Below are 15,282 nucleotides of genomic sequence, written 5' to 3' on the forward strand. Positions count from 1 at the left end.
GTTTCAAAAATTTTTGGAACCTCTTCTGTAGGTGTGTCCTGCTTTCCGGGTCCACTGGTGGAACCTCTTCTAACTGGTTCGGTAGATTTGACGAACCGGTTTTACCGAACTGGTGTGAACTGGTAGGAACCCACCTCTGACCTGCATCCAAAATGGGCCGCATGGAGACTCCTGGGAAGGGCGAGGCCAGCCAGTAGTGGGATTTGGGGATTCTCCAAACTGCACAGAATCTTAGCTAGAGGTTCTCCCGAACCGCTGCAAACCCCCAGCAGCCCACCCCTGGAGGTACGCAACAACGCAACACCCTGCCCCCCTCCCCTCCCAAATCTTAACAAGCCTGTGCTGTGTCTTTTGCTGCAGGGCGATTTTAGACACAAGTCCTCCTTTGTGATATGAAAACAGCAGAGACACTTGGATTTGGCCTGGCGGCGAGAGCAGAGGGCAGGGAAAAAAACCTTCCCCTCCAAGGGGCCGATCGCCGATGTGTGTGTGAACGTGTCCCTTTTTTTTTTACTCCTTTCTAAACCATTTACAGGCACCCGGGCACAGTGGCCCGTGGTTGGTTTTTCTTTCTTTTTAAAAACAAACAAACAAACTCTTTTTTTTGTGTGTGTGTTGTTGCCAAAGTCAAACCCCGGTTTTTTTAACTGCCAAACTGCCGCCTTCCACTCCAGAAGCGACCGATGCCAACACCACAAGCCTCTCGCTCTCTCTCTCTCGGGGGGGGGGGGGGGGGCAAGGAGAGCATCTCTTCAATCTTTGGCAGGAGAAAAAACGCTTCGATTAAAATCTCCGGGGAATCCCTCGCAGGACGCGATCAAGGTTGCAGAGCTGCCTCTTCTACTAACTGTATTACGCCAACGTAGCGTCACAAGCAAACTTTTACACCCGTCTAATCACTCTCGGCTCCTTTAGGCAGACTTTGATCCCCTTTGGAAGGCCTGGTTCCACGTGCCGAGCATCTCTTCGGGTTGCTAAGCAACAACAGACAACAACAATGTACAACAACAACAACAGCAACGCAACAAAAAAGCCAAACTTTCGGACTTTTCGATCTGGTTCCCGGGACCGAATTTTTTTTCTTCTTCTTTCGTTTGTTGAATTCTGCAGTCTAATTATTTTTCTCTCTATTTTTTTTGTTGTTGTTGGTTGGTGGGTTATTTTCTTCTGGGGGGGGGCAAAGATGTATTTTGATTACTTTCTTTTTTAAAGTCCTTTTTTTGTTGTTTTTAATTTAAAATGTAAATAGGTTGGTAGGCCAAATGGTGTTAATTGTAATAATGTAGTGAACTTTTTACAGGGTTTCCAATTTATGCTTTCCACTACTGATAACAGCCGTATCAGTGTTAACCGAAAGTGCAGTGTGGCAAAACACTTAAATTTCCTTTCACGGGGGTAGGTAATTGAAGATTTATTTTTCTTTCCCCCCCTGCAGAAAAATACAGCACGGTCGAAAGGCTTAGGAGTAGCAAGAACATAAAGGGAAAAACACTGAATGTGTTTTGAATTGTTTCGTAAGCGGAAGGGAACTTGGGATACGACAAGTTGCCCAAAAGAGAAACTCCCAAATCTTGGGGAGTTCTAAATTTTGGATGGGCATTTTAGGTCTTGGGAAAGCTAAACCGTGCAGTGGTTTTCAAATGAAGCTCCGTAATTTTTAGCCAGCTAAAAATGGAGGGAGACTCTGACCTTATGCCTTGTCTCACCTTTTCGAACGTCCCATTTGTGAAAACGCTTGTCCATTGGAGACAAAGAGGGGCGAGGGAATAGAAAATCCACAATTCTCTAACTTTACTGTTCAGGTAAGCATGGGAGATGCAATCTTTTCTGACTTATAAGCAAGCAAGCAACTCCTAGCCATTCCCACAGCAGCTATGGCCACCTCTGATCTACAGCTGCAGTATTTCACCTTGGCGACTTTTTAAGACTTCTGGACTTCAATTCCCAGAATTCCCCAGCCACCCATGCAATGGCTGGGCTGGGGAATTCTGGGAGTTGAAGTCCACAGGTCTTAAAAGTCGCCATGTTTGGATGCCCCTCAAAGTATCCAAGGATCATAGGATTTGCTGTGATGGGGGAAAGGGTCTTTTTTTTTCCCCTTCCCAAAACATGGTCTATTTTTTAGGGATGACTTTTTTCAGCCTCCAAATTCATAGTCTTAATTTTGAACGGAGACAGTATTATTGTTTTTTTTTTTAAATTACCTACAAAGATGTAGGGCCGGGTTTGTTGATCTGTATTAATCTGCCTTAGAATATCCAACATACTGGGTCGTTTGCTTTCTCTCTCTCTCTTTTTTTAAAGGAAGTTGAGAAGACTTTGGTGTATTTCATTTCTTTTCAACAGTATTAAATTCCCAGGGTAAAGTGGCACTCAAGTTAGGGGCGGGGAAGCTTTCACAAGGTGCCCCAATCCAGCTAACGTGGTTTGATTTTTAACCGTGGCTACCTCGGCATTCGACCAAAGCAAAAGTGTTTCATCCACTGCCAACATGCGTTTCCTTCTCCCTGTCAACTTCTAAGGTTGCCTTCTGGATCAAAATGGCTCCCCTCTTCTGCCTTAGTGTGTTCACTGATCCTTTCTCCCCCCCGCCCCCCAGTGCTGCCTCTCTGACACCCAAAAGTAAGAAGAAAATCCTTGAATATTTAGTGGGGAACGAAGAATCGATATCTCTTTGTCTTTGGGATTAAGTCTAAGCCAGAGGTCTCCAGCCTTGGCCATTTTTTAAGACTTGTGGACTTCAACTCCCAGAATTCCCCCAGCCAGTCATGACCTTCCAAAATGACTTGGTGACAAACGGTTGTCTTATGCTGGTCAGAAAGTCTTTTGGGTCTCAAAAATGCACCGGTGGATTCTCTTTCAACAAACAGGTCTCCGCAAAACACATTGTAAATACTTAAAATCGGTTTGTACTAATGTTATTGCATATAACTTTGCTGAGAATGTTTTACATAAATATATCTATATATATAAAGTTGTCATTCTGGACAATTTTCATGCTGATGGTGAGGACCCCTTCAAGGGGGTACGGTAGTGCATTGTGCATGGATGAAGTTTAATTATTCCTGCAGCTGCTTAGTTGCAATATCACTTAGACTTATATATCGCTTCATAAGGCTTTTACAGACCCTCTCTAAGTGGTTTACAGAGTCAGCATCTTGCCCCCCCCCCAACAATCTGGGTCCTCATTTTACCGACCTCGTAAGGATGGAAGGCTGAGTCAACCATGAGCTGGTCAGGATCGAACTCCTGGCAATTGGAAGAATTAGCCTGCAATACTGCATTCTAACCACTGGGAGGGAAGGAAGGAAGATAGCAATGGCACTTATATACCGCTTTACAGTGCTTTCTACCCCTCTCTAAGCTGTTTAAAGTCTGGGTCCTCATTTTACCCACTGCGGAAAGATGTAAGGCTGGGTCAACCTTGACTTAATCCTCAACTTATGACCACAAACAGAATTTTGGCTCTTAAGCGAGGAGGTTTAAGTGAGTCACGCTTGATTTTATGACCTTTTGTGGTGATTAAGTCCTTGACTTACAAAACTTCATTTAGTGAAAGTTCAAATGGCACCGAAAAAGGCAACATGCCTGTTTTTCACACATACAACTGTTGCACCTGTCACATGATATACATTCAGACTACTTGACAACTGACTCACATTTATGACGGTTGCAGTGTCCTGGAGTGATGTCGTCCCCTTTTGCGACCTTCCGACACGCAAAGTCAATGGGGAAGCCAGATCTGTTTAACAGCCGTGTGACTAATTTAAGAATGGCAGCGATTCCCTTAACAAATGTGGCAAGAAGAGTCGTAAAATGGGATGAAACTCGCTTAACGAATTTCTCACTTAGCAGCCTCAATTTTGGGCTCCATTGAGGTCATAAATTGAGGAATACCTGTACTGCCAGTTGCCAAGCACCTGAATTTTGACCATATGACTTTGGGGAGGTGGTGAGAGTCGTATGTGCGAGGACTGGCCATACGCCACTTTCTCAGTGCTGTCGTAACATCCAACAGCCATTAAGTGAATGGTTGTAAGATGAGGACTACCTGTGGTTACATTCTTCTCCTTATCTTTAGCACAAGCTCCTGAACGGTAGTTAAGAATGATCAAGTGTTTATTCCCAATCCTTCTTTGGGTGAGAACCAGGTCTTACAAGGACTTTGAAGGCAGATTGACAAACACACCAACACACCCCTAAGGAAAAATCATTCACAACGTCATCTTATTTCCATCTCTGTCCTGGCGTATTGGTTTTGATTGTGTCATACAGGGGGACGCTAAAGCTGAAGCACAGAGCAATATCACTTAGACTTATATATCGCTTCATAAGGCTTTTACAGACCCTCTCTAAGTGGTTTACAGAGTCAGCATCTTGCCCCCCCCCCAACAATCTGGGTCCTCATTTTACCGACCTCGTAAGGATGGAAGGCTGAGTCAACCATGAGCTGGTCAGGATCGAACTCCTGGCAATTGGAAGAATTAGCCTGCAATACTGCATTCTAACCACTGGGAGGGAAGGAAGGAAGATAGCAATGGCACTTATATACCGCTTTACAGTGCTTTCTACCCCTCTCTAAGCTGTTTAAAGTCTGGGTCCTCATTTTACCCACTGCGGAAAGATGTAAGGCTGGGTCAACCTTGACTTAATCCTCAACTTATGACCACAAACAGAATTTTGGCTCTTAAGCGAGGAGGTTTAAGTGAGTCACGCTTGATTTTATGACCTTTTGTGGTGATTAAGTCCTTGACTTACAAAACTTCATTTAGTGAAAGTTCAAATGGCACCGAAAAAGGCAACATGCCTGTTTTTCACACATACAACTGTTGCACCTGTCACATGATATACATTCAGACTACTTGACAACTGACTCACATTTATGACGGTTGCAGTGTCCTGGAGTGATGTCGTCCCCTTTTGCGACCTTCCGACACGCAAAGTCAATGGGGAAGCCAGATCTGTTTAACAGCCGTGTGACTAATTTAAGAATGGCAGCGATTCCCTTAACAAATGTGGCAAGAAGAGTCGTAAAATGGGATGAAACTCGCTTAACGAATTTCTCACTTAGCAGCCTCAATTTTGGGCTCCATTGAGGTCATAAATTGAGGAATACCTGTACTGCCAGTTGCCAAGCACCTGAATTTTGACCATATGACTTTGGGGAGGTGGTGAGAGTCGTATGTGCGAGGACTGGCCATACGCCACTTTCTCAGTGCTGTCGTAACATCCAACAGCCATTAAGTGAATGGTTGTAAGATGAGGACTACCTGTGGTTACATTCTTCTCCTTATCTTTAGCACAAGCTCCTGAACGGTAGTTAAGAATGATCAAGTGTTTATTCCCAATCCTTCTTTGGGTGAGAACCAGGTCTTACAAGGACTTTGAAGGCAGATTGACAAACACACCAACACACCCCTAAGGAAAAATCATTCACAACGTCATCTTATTTCCATCTCTGTCCTGGCGTATTGGTTTTGATTGTGTCATACAGGGGGACGCTAAAGCTGAAGCACAGAGCAATAGCAGTTAGACTTATATACCGCTTCATCGGCCCTTTCAGCCCTCTCTAAGCGGTTTACAGAGTCAGCATATCGCCCTCACAGTCTGGGTCCTCATTTCACCCACCTCGGAAGGATGGAAGGCTGAGTCAACCTTGAGCCGGTGAGATTAGAACCGCTGAACTGCAGATAACAGTCAGCTGAAGTGGCCTGCAGTACTGCACCCTAACCACTGCGCCACCTCGGCTCTACCTCTGATGGAAGAGATACAGATTGACAGAGTTGGGAGGGACTTTGTAGGTCATCTAGTTCATCCCACCCACCCAAGCAGGAGACCCTACACCATTTCTGACGGATGGCAGTCCAATCTCTTCTGGAAAGCCTCCATTGATGAAGCTCCCACAACTTCCGAAGGCAACTTCTGTTCCATGGGTTGGTGGTTCTCTCTGCCAGGAAATGTCTCCTTATTTCCAGATTGAATCTCTCCTTGTTCAGTTTCCATCCATTATTCCTCGTCTGGCCTTCGTGTGCTTTGGGAAATAGCTTGATCCCCTCTGTGGCAGCCCCTCAAATATTGGAAGATGCTCTCCTGTCCACCCTGGTCCTTCTCTTCACTAGACTAGCCTGCAACTGTTCATCGTATGTTTTAGCCTCTGGTCCCCTAATCATCCTGGTTGCTCTTCTCTGCACTCTTTCTAGAGTCTCAACATCTTTTTTAAGAGTGTTGTGCCCAAAACTGGATGCAGTACTCTAGGTGTGGCCTTACTAAGGTTTTATAGAGTGGTGTTAGTACCTCACTTATCTCGATTGTATCCCTCTGTTAATGCAACTTAGGACTGCATCAGCTTTTTTGGCTGCCGCCACACACTGCTGGCTCATATTTAATTGGTTGTCCACTACTAAGACTCCAAAATCCCTCTCACGGCTACTGCCATTAAGCCTGGTGTTACACAGTTTATATGTGTATTTTTGGTTTTCTTGCCCAAGAGTAAGACTTCATTTTGTTACTGGTGTACCTTTAGATGAATATCACATCACAAACTTGGTTCTGTTTTACCTTGGTCATTGGTTCCATCAGCTGGGGCAGTGTGCTAGCCTAGAGGTGGAATTCTCGCCTCACAATCAGGAGGCTGCGAGTTCAATCCTAAGTAGCGGCAGATATTTCTCTCTCTGAGCGCAAAGTGAAAATATCTGCTGTGAACCCACATAGGTGTCAGGAAAGGCATCCGGCTAGCAAATGCTCAGCTCCATTCAATTGCCCTGACTCCGCTCCACTCTTCTCCAAGGGATTTCCAAGGTCGTTAAAATAAAAATTTAAAAATGCTTCCATCGGCAAATGGGATCTAGGTGGATGTTGGTCTGGTGTATCTTCACATGCCTTCTCCTGTTCTCTAATGATACAGTGAACAATATGTAAAGACCGTTGGCTTACCTGAACGGTCGTTCTCGGGGCACTGCGAAGAGAGCCCAAATGCTGGGTTAACACAGCCTATCTGCCCTTGGACTGAGTGATGATTTTCTTGACCACGCCTCCCTTTGCCTGCACATGCTCAATTCGAAAACGAAGGAACCGTCCTGTAATCAATTACAGTCAATACAGCCACATCGTTCAAATACAAACACCCGGGTGGGTTTGGGCTCTCTTCGCAGTGCCCCGAGAACGACCGTTCAGGTAAGCCAACGGTCTTTCTCCAGTGCACTGCTCAGAGAGCCCAAATGCTGGGACATGCCCAAGCTATTGAGTCCCAGGGTGGGGAAGCGCCGAAGCCTCTGGCATTTCAGCCACTCTTTGTAATACTCTTCTGCCAAAGGAGGCTTCGGCTGAGGCAAAGGTGTCAATCTTATAGTTTCTAATAAAGGCCGTGGGGGAAGCCCAGGTGGCCGCTCTACAAATGTCTAGGATAGAGGCCTGGGTTGCCCAGGCTGCAGACGTTGCAGTGCTCCTGGTGGAGTGAGCGGTGATTCTTCTCGGAGCCGTCTTGCCCTGGTGCTCATATGCCAGTTTGATGCAAGCACGTAGCCAACGTCCCACAGTGTGAGAGGAGACCTTGCGGCCCAGGGACGCAGGGAGGAAGGAGACAAAGAAAGCCTCTGACCGGCGGTAGTCCTTTGTTCTCTTTACATACGTGCGCACGGCCCGTCTCACGTCCAGCTTGTGCCACTCACGCTCCTTAGGGTGAGAAGGATGGGGACAGAAGTTGGGCAAAATAAGTTCTTGAGTCCTGTGAAACAGGGAGTTAATTTTCGGAGCAAATGACGGATCAAGTCTCAATATTACTCTGTCCGGGTGAACTACGCACAAATCCTCCCTGACAGAGAGCGCAGCAAGCTCGGCTACCCTGCGAGCGGATGTAATGGCCACCAGGAAAGCGGTTTTGATGGTGAGGTAGCGCAGACTGGTCTTTTTCAAAGGCTCAAATGGGGCTTTGGTCAGGGCCTTAAGCACAAATGGAAGATCCCATGACGGATACCGGTGAACAGTTGGAGGGCTGATGTTCGCTGCTCCCTTGAGAAAGCTCTTGATCTGGGGAAGCTGACTCAGCGAGCGAGAGGAGCCCTTTGCCAGGATGGTAGACAACGCTGCAACCTGGCGTCTGAGGGTGCTGACTGCAAGGCCCTTATCCAGACCCTCTTGCAAAAAGTCTAGGGTCTGAGGGATCGAGGCTGAGGAGGCCTCTATGTTCCTAGTCTTGCACCACCGTGAGAAGGCGGCCCAGGTGGCATCGTAGATTCTAGTCGTAGAGGGCTTCCTGGACGCTTGGATTGTTTGAATGACCTGGTCAGAGAATTTTTGCTTCCTCAGGAGCTCCCCTTCAAGTGCCAAACGGCTAGCTGCAGCCACTGGGGCTCCGGATGGGTGATGGCCCCCTGGCTGAGGGCAATCTTGTCCCGGGGGATTCTCCAAGGTCTTTGAACTGAGAGGCTGACCAGGTCTGCGTACCAGGGCCTTCTGGGCCAGGAGGGAGCCACCAGAATGAGGTCTGCCTTTTCGGTCAGGAGCTTGTTCACCACTTGAGGGATGAGCGGAAGTGGAGGGAAGGCATACAGAAGTCCCTGAGGCCACGCTGACCTCAGAGCATTTGTTCCCTCCGCCTGGGGCGAGTGGTAGCGACTGAAGAAGCGTGGGAGCTGTGTGTTGTTGTGTGTGGCAAACAGGTCTACCTGTGGCTTGCCGAACCTCCTCACGATCTGCTGGAACAGGTCCGGGTGCAGGCGCCACTCCGAGTGGTCGATGCGTTGGCGGCTCAGCCAGTCTGCTTCCCGGTTGCTTACGCCGGAGATGTGATCTGCACTGAGAGAAGCCAGATGACGTTCCGCCCACCTGCCCAGCGCTTCTGCCTCGAGCATGAGGGCCTTTGATCGAGTGCCCCCTTGCCGGTTTATGTGCGCTTTTGTCGCCACATTGTCTGTCATCAACAGTACATGAGCCCCTCTTACTAGAGATGCGAACTTTCTCAGCGCTAGGCGAGCTGCCCTCAGTTCCAGCCAATTGATGCTGTGGGCGGCCTCCCTCTGAGTCCATCGGCCTTGGGCTAGGTGGCCCTGACAGTGGGCGCCCCACCCCAGGAGGCTGGCATCCGTGGTGACAACTAGTCTCTCCGGCTCCTTGAACAGGCAGCCCTTCCTGACTGCCTTGGACCTCCACCATGCCAGAGACCGGATCACCTTTCGTGGGAGCCGAACCCGCCTGAGTGAGTTGCTGTTCCTGGCCCTCTGCACTGGCAGCAGAAACCACTGCAGCTCCCTGGCGTGAAGGCGAGCCCAGGGAACCACCCCCAGGCACGAGATCATTATCCCTAGGAGCTGGGACAGCTGAATGATGGGTACCGACCTGGCAAGGCTGCAGTGCTTCACTCTGCGTCTCAGGTTCGACAGCCGGTCTGGCGAAAGAAATACCTGGCAGGAGGTGGAGTTGATGACCGCACCCAGGTGCTGTATACAGGTGGATGGTCGGAACTGGCTCTTCTCCATGTTGACAGAGAAGCCATGGTACTGCAGGGTCTGCACAGTTAGAGAAACATCGCGGTGTGCCTGCTTGGTGGTGAGAGAGTGAATGATTATGTCGTCTAAATAACATTCCAGACGAACCGGATGGTTGCGGAGATGAGCCGCTAGCACTGCCAGAATTTTGGTGAATGTTCTGGGCGCAGATGATAGCCCGAAGGGAAGAGCCCTGTACTGGAAATGCTTCCCTTCCGCGTAGAACCTCAGGAACCGCCTGTGGGCCACATGGATGGGGACATGCAGGTAGGCCTCTTTGAGATCTATTGATGTCAATAGGTCCCCCTCCCTCACACAGCCCAGGATGGAGTGGAGTGACTGCATCTTGAACCTCTTGTAAGCCAGATGCTGATTTAGGCTCTTGAGGTCCAAGATGGCCCTCCACCCCCCTGAACTTTTGGGCACTAGGAAGAGGATCGAATAGAAGCCCCTCCCCTGCTGATCCCTGGGGACTGGCTCTATCGCCTCTATCGCTAGGAGATGGCAGATTTCTGCCCTCATGCGTTCCCTCTTTTCTGGGTTCCTGGGGGTAGGACAGCGGATAAACTTTCTTTGGGGAAAGGATAGGAAGTCCAGGAGAAGGCCCTTGCGAATGGTGTTGAGGACCCACTTGTCCGATGTTATCTCCTCCCACCTGTCGGCATACAGCCGTAGCCGACCCCCGATGGGGGGATCCCTGTGACCGTCACTTTCCCTTACGAAAGGGCCGGGATCCACCACTGTTGTTTCCTCCTCCTCGGAATGGTCTCCGAAAGGAAGACTGGGATTGGTTGGCACGAGCCCCGAAGGATCTGTCTTGGTGCCTATCCCCCCCTGCCTGAAAGGGCCTCTGATAGGAGGAAGGGTGAGAAGATTGCCCTGTTTCCTGGCTCCTGTAGGGTCTCTTACGAAAGGACCCCGCCCCTTTCCGGTCACCCCTTTTAAAGGTTGCCGGAAGGATCTTGCGTTTGTCCTTGGTTTCGGTGACAAACTTGTCCAGGGCCTCTCCAAACAGAAAGCCCCCTTTAAATGGGGCCGATGCCAGCTTCCATTTAGCCTTCATTTCGGCCTGCCAGTGCCTGAGCCATAGGAGGCGGCGGGAGGTGATATTGGAAGCTAGAGCTCTGGAAGAGAATTTTGCTGCTGTCAAGGTGGCATCCGCCGAATACTCGACAGCGGTAATAATCTTGGTTAGCTCATGGCGCCACCTAGATTTCCTGGGCGGGGGTCTGGACCTGAGTTGGCGCAGCCAGAATAGGGTGGCCCTAATAAAAAAGGAGGCAGAGGTGGATGCCTTGATGGCCCAGGCAGACGCCATGTGTGTTTTCTGACATGCCTTTTCTGACCTCTTATCTTCTGCCTTAAGTCCCTCTAGGAGCTCAGCTGGCAGGTTGGAATTGGAAGTTAGAGACACGACTGGGGCATCTACTTCTGGGAATTTGAGGATTTCCTCCATTTTATCTTCTACTGCATATAGAGTTCTATCCCCCCCACTGGGGTTGGTCAGGGTGCCTGGCTGTAGCCACTGGCGCTGTACCGCGTCCATAAATAGGTCTGGCACAGGAATAACCTCAGGGGTTTCTACTGTCTCTTTGAACAACCCATGCTTAAGATCCTTGGAAGTGGAAGCCTGAGAGGCCTCAGGTCTGGAAGTGGGGCCTAACTCTGTGGCCATCATGGCTTTGTGCAAGATAGACTTGAATAATGACGGTTGAAACAGGCCAGAGAATTTTGGCTTGTCAGGGGTGGGGTTTTCGTCTTCAGAAAGGGCGAAAATCTCCCCTTCTTCCTGCTCAGAACTTGATAACCCAGAGTGAGAGGGGCTTGAAGATGGGGAGGAGGATACAGGCTCCTTAGAGGTGGAGGCCCTAGGTTTGCGTTTCTCCTTTGGGGCCTTGCCCTTGCTAGAGCCCTTGCGCTTAATGCCTTCAGCTATCCCTTGGGAGATGGCTAAGGCAATTACCTCCCTCATTTCATCCGAGAGAGCAGAACTTTTCCCCCTTTTTTTCTTTTGCTTACTGGGCCTGCGCTGGCTAGGCCTGCCTGAGCTGGATCCACCCTTCCCAAGGGGGGAATTCTGGACAGAATCTCGTTCCTCTCCGATGGAGGAGCTAGGGGAGTCGGGGTACCCCCAAGATGCTTCAGGAGATGGATCCCTGGATGCATAGTTATCCCCAGACAAGAATTCACTGTCCCCGGGGGATTGGGCCTCACGATCAGGGGAAGCTGACTCCCTGCTGCGACGGTCTGGGCTAGGTTCTGGCTGAAGGGGCCTTGAAACCTCCCTGGGATCCACTGTGGCTCTTGGAGAAGACCTTTCAAGTGAGCCTTTGTGCCCTTTGCCTTTATTTACAGAGGGATCCAGCTTGCAGCGCTTGCTGGAGGGCCCCACCTGATCCCCTAAGGCCTCCCTGCATTCCTCAGCCATTTCAGGTCCCCACGAGGCCTGGGAGATAGCTGGAGTTGGGATGGGCACGCGCTGGCCTTTGCAGTCCAAAGTGAGTCGGAGTGAGTCGGAGCGATCCAAAATGGCGGGGGGTGCGCACGCAGCCGCTTCCCGCTCTTTCCAGCCCTGAAGGTGTGCGAAGACTCCAGCCGTCGCTGCTGTTGCCGGGCAAAATGGAGCAGGCGAGGGAATCCTAGCAATCCGGCTCACCTGCTTTAGAGCCTTCTCAGAGCCTTGCTGGATTTTTCCTCCCCCTGGGACGCCCCTGTTCCAACAGGGAACTTGGTTTATCCCACTAACTGCTCCCTTGCTAGCCAGCCCCCGCTGTGCAAGCCTTTTCAACCCCCTGCAGTGCTTGCAATTAGCAACAGCAGGGAAAAACCCGGCAGCCCTTCTCTTAAAGCGACGGAAGCCTCACTGGAGGCAAATAGACAGACCTGATGTAGAAGCGTGATTTCCTCTATCTGAGAATTTAAACATGGTCCAAATTGGGAAACTTTTTCCAGCCTTTCTGCTCTTAGACTGGAGCTCTCCCAAAACAGCCCTAACTCGGGCGGACTGAGTTTTCGAATTGAGCATGTGCAGGCAAAGGGAGGCGTGGTCAAGAAAATCATCACTCAGTCCAAGGGCAGATAGGCTGTGTTAACCCAGCATTTGGGCTCTCTGAGCAGTGCACTGGAGAATGGACAGAGCACAGTTATGGGTTGATGTGGGTGGATGGATGAAAGAAACTATCTCGTTCATTACCAACTGATCAAGCTAGAGTGCAAAGGAGAAATTGTTAAGGCTTTGGGGTGAAATGTGTAGATTGCTCTTCGAAGCCCATTTTGTTCCCTTATAAGTAAGAACTATGGTTGACAAGAGTCTTATTTTTTTTGCGTCTGGCTGAATTGCTTTTAAAAGAGGAAAAGCAAAGATTTAAGAACTGTCTCCAGCTAAATTTTCACAAAAGAACTCTATAAAACAACTGAAACATTGAGACATCGGATCCGTTAAAAGCATGTGGAGGTGGTGAAGGCAGTTTGCTCCTTTAAGCAATATATCCCAGCCAATGAACTCATGATCATTTCTCCAACCTCCATATATGATCCTCTTTCACCAGGGAAGGCTCGACAAAGAGTAAATCAATCCACCCAAGAGATTTCCACCAAATCTTTGGTGGTTCTTACAAAGAATTTGAAAAGGTTTCCAAAAGATGGTTGCAAAATTTTCCTGCTTTAAATATACAGGATGTATCAATGTCCTGACCTAGGCTTCCCAAAAGCACAAAGCCGACTCCTTGTCCCGATAAAACCCCTTTTATTTAGGATAAAGTGAATTCCTCTCCAGCAAAGTCCCAGCCAACAGTCTTTCAAGAGATTTCACAACTAGACCTTGATCAGGCTTGGAGAGCTGCCAAGCCGATATCTTCCAAACGCCACACTGTAGTAGCAATTACTTGGCAAGAAGTCAGGAACAGATCTTCACCCTAATGAATTGAACTAATTGTCTCCTGCAAACTCCACTCCCCTTTCGCTCCTCTTTATTCTCTCTGGGAGGGGCCATTCATCGTTCACCTGTGCCTTTACTCCCAAGGTGACTCTTGTTCCTTAGCTGTTCCTTTCCCCTGGCAGCTCTGTGCATGTGCACACTGGGAACAGGCTCCAGCTGTTCTTCTACCCCAATGATGTACAACTCCGAAGGCAGCTGATAACTGTCAGACGGCCTTAGCCCCGTCTCTGCCTGCAACACAGAGCCTTCTCTAGACGTGAGCCTTTGCAGGAAGCAACTTAGTTCGTTCTGGTTGGTTTAAGATCTGAAGCCCCGTTTTGACTCTTTGCTCCTTGTGGCCTTGCCAAGCTAATTGGCAATTAGGTCTTTGGCAGCGTTTCAAAGGAGATAGAGGTGGGTGCTTATCAGCCTTCTCCCGAAAGATTTTGGCAGACTTCTGTCGGACTCTTGACAAACTTTGGGGCTCATTACGGGCGATGAATGAACATAATTCACAGCTGCTGAAATAAAGAGAGGGTTCTTGGGACTAAGTGTGTGCTTTTTACTGTCTCAGGAAGCCTAAATCAGGACAGTCAGACCTTAATCTCTTTCCCAGTGAGATTAAGAAAAGAATGAAAGGCGACATGAGGTTTTGACTCAAAGCAAGGGGTGGCATTTGGAGTTTGCAAAAGTATTTATTCTGTTTGTGGTAAAATTAAGAACATGGTATGGAGGTAATAAATAATCCTCCGACTGGGGTTATCTAGTCATATCGTCCCTGACATGTCATGATGGGTTAGCCAGGGGTCGCCACACTTGGCAACTTTTAAGACTTGTGGGACTTCAACTCCCAGAATTCCTCAGGATTTCTGGGAGTTGGAAGTCCACAAGACTTAAAATGGCCACGTTTGGAGATTCCTGATTTAGGTTAAACGGTCTTTACAAGAACAGGTGGGTCCCTCTCCCTCCTGAAATCTGTTTGATTCAACTTTGTCAGGGGATAGGGAGTCTCTTGGGCCGTGATGGCGAACTTATGGCACACGTGCCGAAAATGGCACGCAGAGCCATCTCTCCGGGCACGCGAACCGTCGCCCGTTGCTGTTCCGTCACACCAGCCAGCTGGTCTTCATGCACGCGGGAGCACTGGAAACCAGAAGAGCAGGTGCTCCGGTTGCATGCACATGCCGAGTGGCTGCTCTTCCAGTTTCTGACACGCCCATGCGCAGCGGCCACTTGGTCTTCCGGTTTCTGGCGCACATGTGCAGGCGAAGACCAGCTGACGATGCGCATGAGTGTGCCGGCAACCGGATCATCTTCCCAGCGCACGGGTGCACTCCTGTTTTGGCGCTCGGTGCCGAAAAGGTTCAGCAACACTGCTGTAAGGGAGACCCAGCCATTCTTTTCTCTGCGGGAGAAAATACGGATTCCGTTTCAAGAAGATTTATGAGGTTGCAATAGAATCTGCCTCTCTCCGTCTCTCCCTTTGGCCTGTGCGATCATTTTCACAGGGGAGGAATTACAGGGTGAAATTTCAACACACAATTCTTCCAGGAGACTCATCCCCCACACCCCAGGCTTCTCCCCATGTTTGCAGGGTCTGGCCTAGAGCAGAGGCCCCGCCGTATGGAATCACGTCTTCCATGCGACCTTAGATTCACCATCCCTCGACCGATGCAAAGCAAGGATGTAAAATTAAGCTTAGTGAGAGCTGAGGGAAAGACTTAGAACTGTGATGGGGAATCTATGACACACGCACCACAAAGTGGCACAGAAAACCGTTTTGCCTGGTGCGCGCGGCCTTGCCTGTTTGTCTTGCGGGTTTCTGGCACGCATGTGCACGCAACCATCAGCTGTCTATATATGCGGCAGTGCTGAAAAAACCAG

At 49.2% G+C, this 15,282-nt stretch overlaps 1 protein-coding gene across 1 annotated transcript in view; it reads left to right on the forward strand.

Annotated features, from left to right (window-relative positions):
* JAM3 (junctional adhesion molecule 3) overlaps positions 1-2,972 on the forward strand; it is a 40,421-nt gene extending 37,449 nt beyond the window's left edge. Inside the window, exon 9 of the mRNA XM_087706382.1 lies at positions 361-2,972. Coding sequence (XP_087562508.1) covers positions 361-396 — 36 coding nt within the window. The 3' untranslated portion in view covers positions 397-2,972. The remainder of the gene's footprint in view (positions 1-360) is intronic.
* The last annotated feature ends 12,310 nt before the right edge of the window (positions 2,973-15,282 follow it).

This window comes from Thamnophis sirtalis, unplaced genomic scaffold (genome assembly GCF_051295495.1).
Source record: "Thamnophis sirtalis isolate CommonGarterSnake01/CBP01778 unplaced genomic scaffold, rThaSir2_p1.2 scaffold_2, whole genome shotgun sequence".
Lineage (NCBI taxonomy): Eukaryota > Metazoa > Chordata > Lepidosauria > Squamata > Natricidae > Thamnophis > Thamnophis sirtalis.